Source organism: Aricia agestis, chromosome 14 (assembly GCF_905147365.1).
Source record: "Aricia agestis chromosome 14, ilAriAges1.1, whole genome shotgun sequence".
In the NCBI taxonomy this organism is placed as follows: Eukaryota; Metazoa; Arthropoda; class Insecta; order Lepidoptera; family Lycaenidae; genus Aricia; species Aricia agestis.
Window position 1 is genome coordinate 15,875,686 of NC_056419.1, and position 1,815 is coordinate 15,877,500.

Here is a 1,815-nt window from a genome sequence, read left to right on the forward strand (position 1 = left end):
TTAGGTTAGGTTGGGGGCGATACCGGTCCGTCCACGTTCGTGTCCCTGGGCGCCTGGGTGCGCCGCCCCGCCCTTTACACGGGGTGAGGCACTCAGGATGGCTGAACGCCGGTCTTTCCTGTCTTTCTGTCTTTTCGTAGTATACTCTTCGTTTTGCTTGTATTTGTTTTATTTCGTCTATTTTTCACCACCTTTCTTCACTATCTTTCAATATTGTTTGACCTCTTCTATACATTAGAGTGTGTTTCTATGTATATATGTGTGTGTGTTTGTGTGACGGATGGGCCTGTGGGCCCCGAAGCCTAAGTTTCGTGCCCGGCGATGGGCTGCATGGCCACTCGGAGAGTACCAGGTCATTAGGGCACAAGGTCGACCCAGCCTTAAATGGGAAAACCAAGATGGAAAAGCGCAATTTGAAAAATACTCCCCGGGCGGGTACCAGCAATGGAGAATCCCGTACACCCTCGGAAGAGGGTGTCTGCCGCGCGTATACGGGGGCGGCACAAAGTGCGTCGAGTGAGGCGGAGGCCGCTAAGGCGGCGAGACAGAAGGCCATTTTGGCGGCGTTAGGAGGAGATGACAACGCGAAGAAACGCGACAGCCCGAAGCCGACGCCCATTACCGCGCCGGCGGCGGAGCTTTTAACGGATGAGGACGTTGACTTCAGCCAGCCGCAGCCCAACGGCGTTGAGCGGATGCTGAGGTTAATGCAGAGGAAGAAGCTGAGAGGCGACAGGGATCTGCCGCGTGTTCTTTTGACACGCGACGTGAAAATGCCGCCTCCAAGTACTGGAAATGACTCTCTGACTGGTAGAGACTCCCCTCGTGGTCGAGTCTCCCAACATGGATCTGACTCCCTCGGTCGTGACAGCGAGGACTGGCTCTCGGACTCCAGCGAAATGTCCGGCATGTCGCTGGACTCCGAGGGACTGCCCGCACTTACCCCGGATAGGACTCACCGTAAGAGACGGAACACGGACGAAGACATGGCGCCCCCCCTCAGTAAAGGGGTGGTGCCCAAATCTAAGAAGGGGCGTGGCCGCCCGCCAACGACTGGCCAGTATGTCGGTCTGGCGAAGGCGCAGGCGGATTATAACAAGGAGAAGGCCGAGAGTATCAAACTCCAGGCCGAGGCAGAGGTAGCCGAGTCAGTGCGTGCAGTGAAGGAGGCACGCGAGTCACTGCTTCGTGCGAGCCCTGCCCCAAAGGTAGGAGAGTCAGAGCAGACCAACGCCGCTCTGATTCAAAGTGTAGAGGTTTCGTTGGAGGCTGTAACAACTGTCGCCACGAAGTCTCAAAACCTGAAAGGCACTTTTGTGCGGGCCCTCAAGGAGGCGGTCGTCAGCATCAGGGCGGCCGTCACCGAGCTAAAGGGCCGATCGATGTCGGAGGAAATGAAGAGGTTGGAGGAGCAGAATGCGCGACTTCAGCAGCAAGTGACGGATTTGCGTCAGGAGCTGCAAGAGTTGCGCCGGCAACCACCTGCTCCCGCCGGCAAGGACCTGCAAGAGTTGTTAGCCGAGGTCTCCCGTTCTAACGTGGAGACCTTCGGCAATATGCTCAACGCGAGGCTTGCCGGCCTGGAGGATAGACTCCTCCCCGAACCACGAAGGAGACCGCCACTGGCGGCGGACAACGTTGACGTCCCGCCGCCAGAAGAAAGAGAGAAGACGCCGAAGCGCACAGTAACGGCTTCCCAAGTAGCCCCAGCCGCACAGGAATTGCCTGCGGCTGAGGCCAAGAAAAAGAAAAAGAAGAAGCGGCCATCAATGGCAGCACAGGAAGCGGCACAGAGGGGAGCACATACCAGCTCGC

The 1,815-nt window shown here is 57.6% G+C and overlaps 1 protein-coding gene across 1 annotated transcript in view; it reads left to right on the top strand.

Annotated features, from left to right (window-relative positions):
• The first annotated feature begins 398 nt into the window (after positions 1 to 398).
• The window catches only part of LOC121733957, a 2,373-nt gene continuing 956 nt past the window's right edge, over positions 399 to 1,815 (top strand). Inside the window, exon 1 of the mRNA XM_042124360.1 lies at positions 399 to 1,815. This exon is cut by the window's right edge and continues 506 nt beyond it. Coding sequence (XP_041980294.1) covers positions 399 to 1,815 — 1,417 coding nt within the window.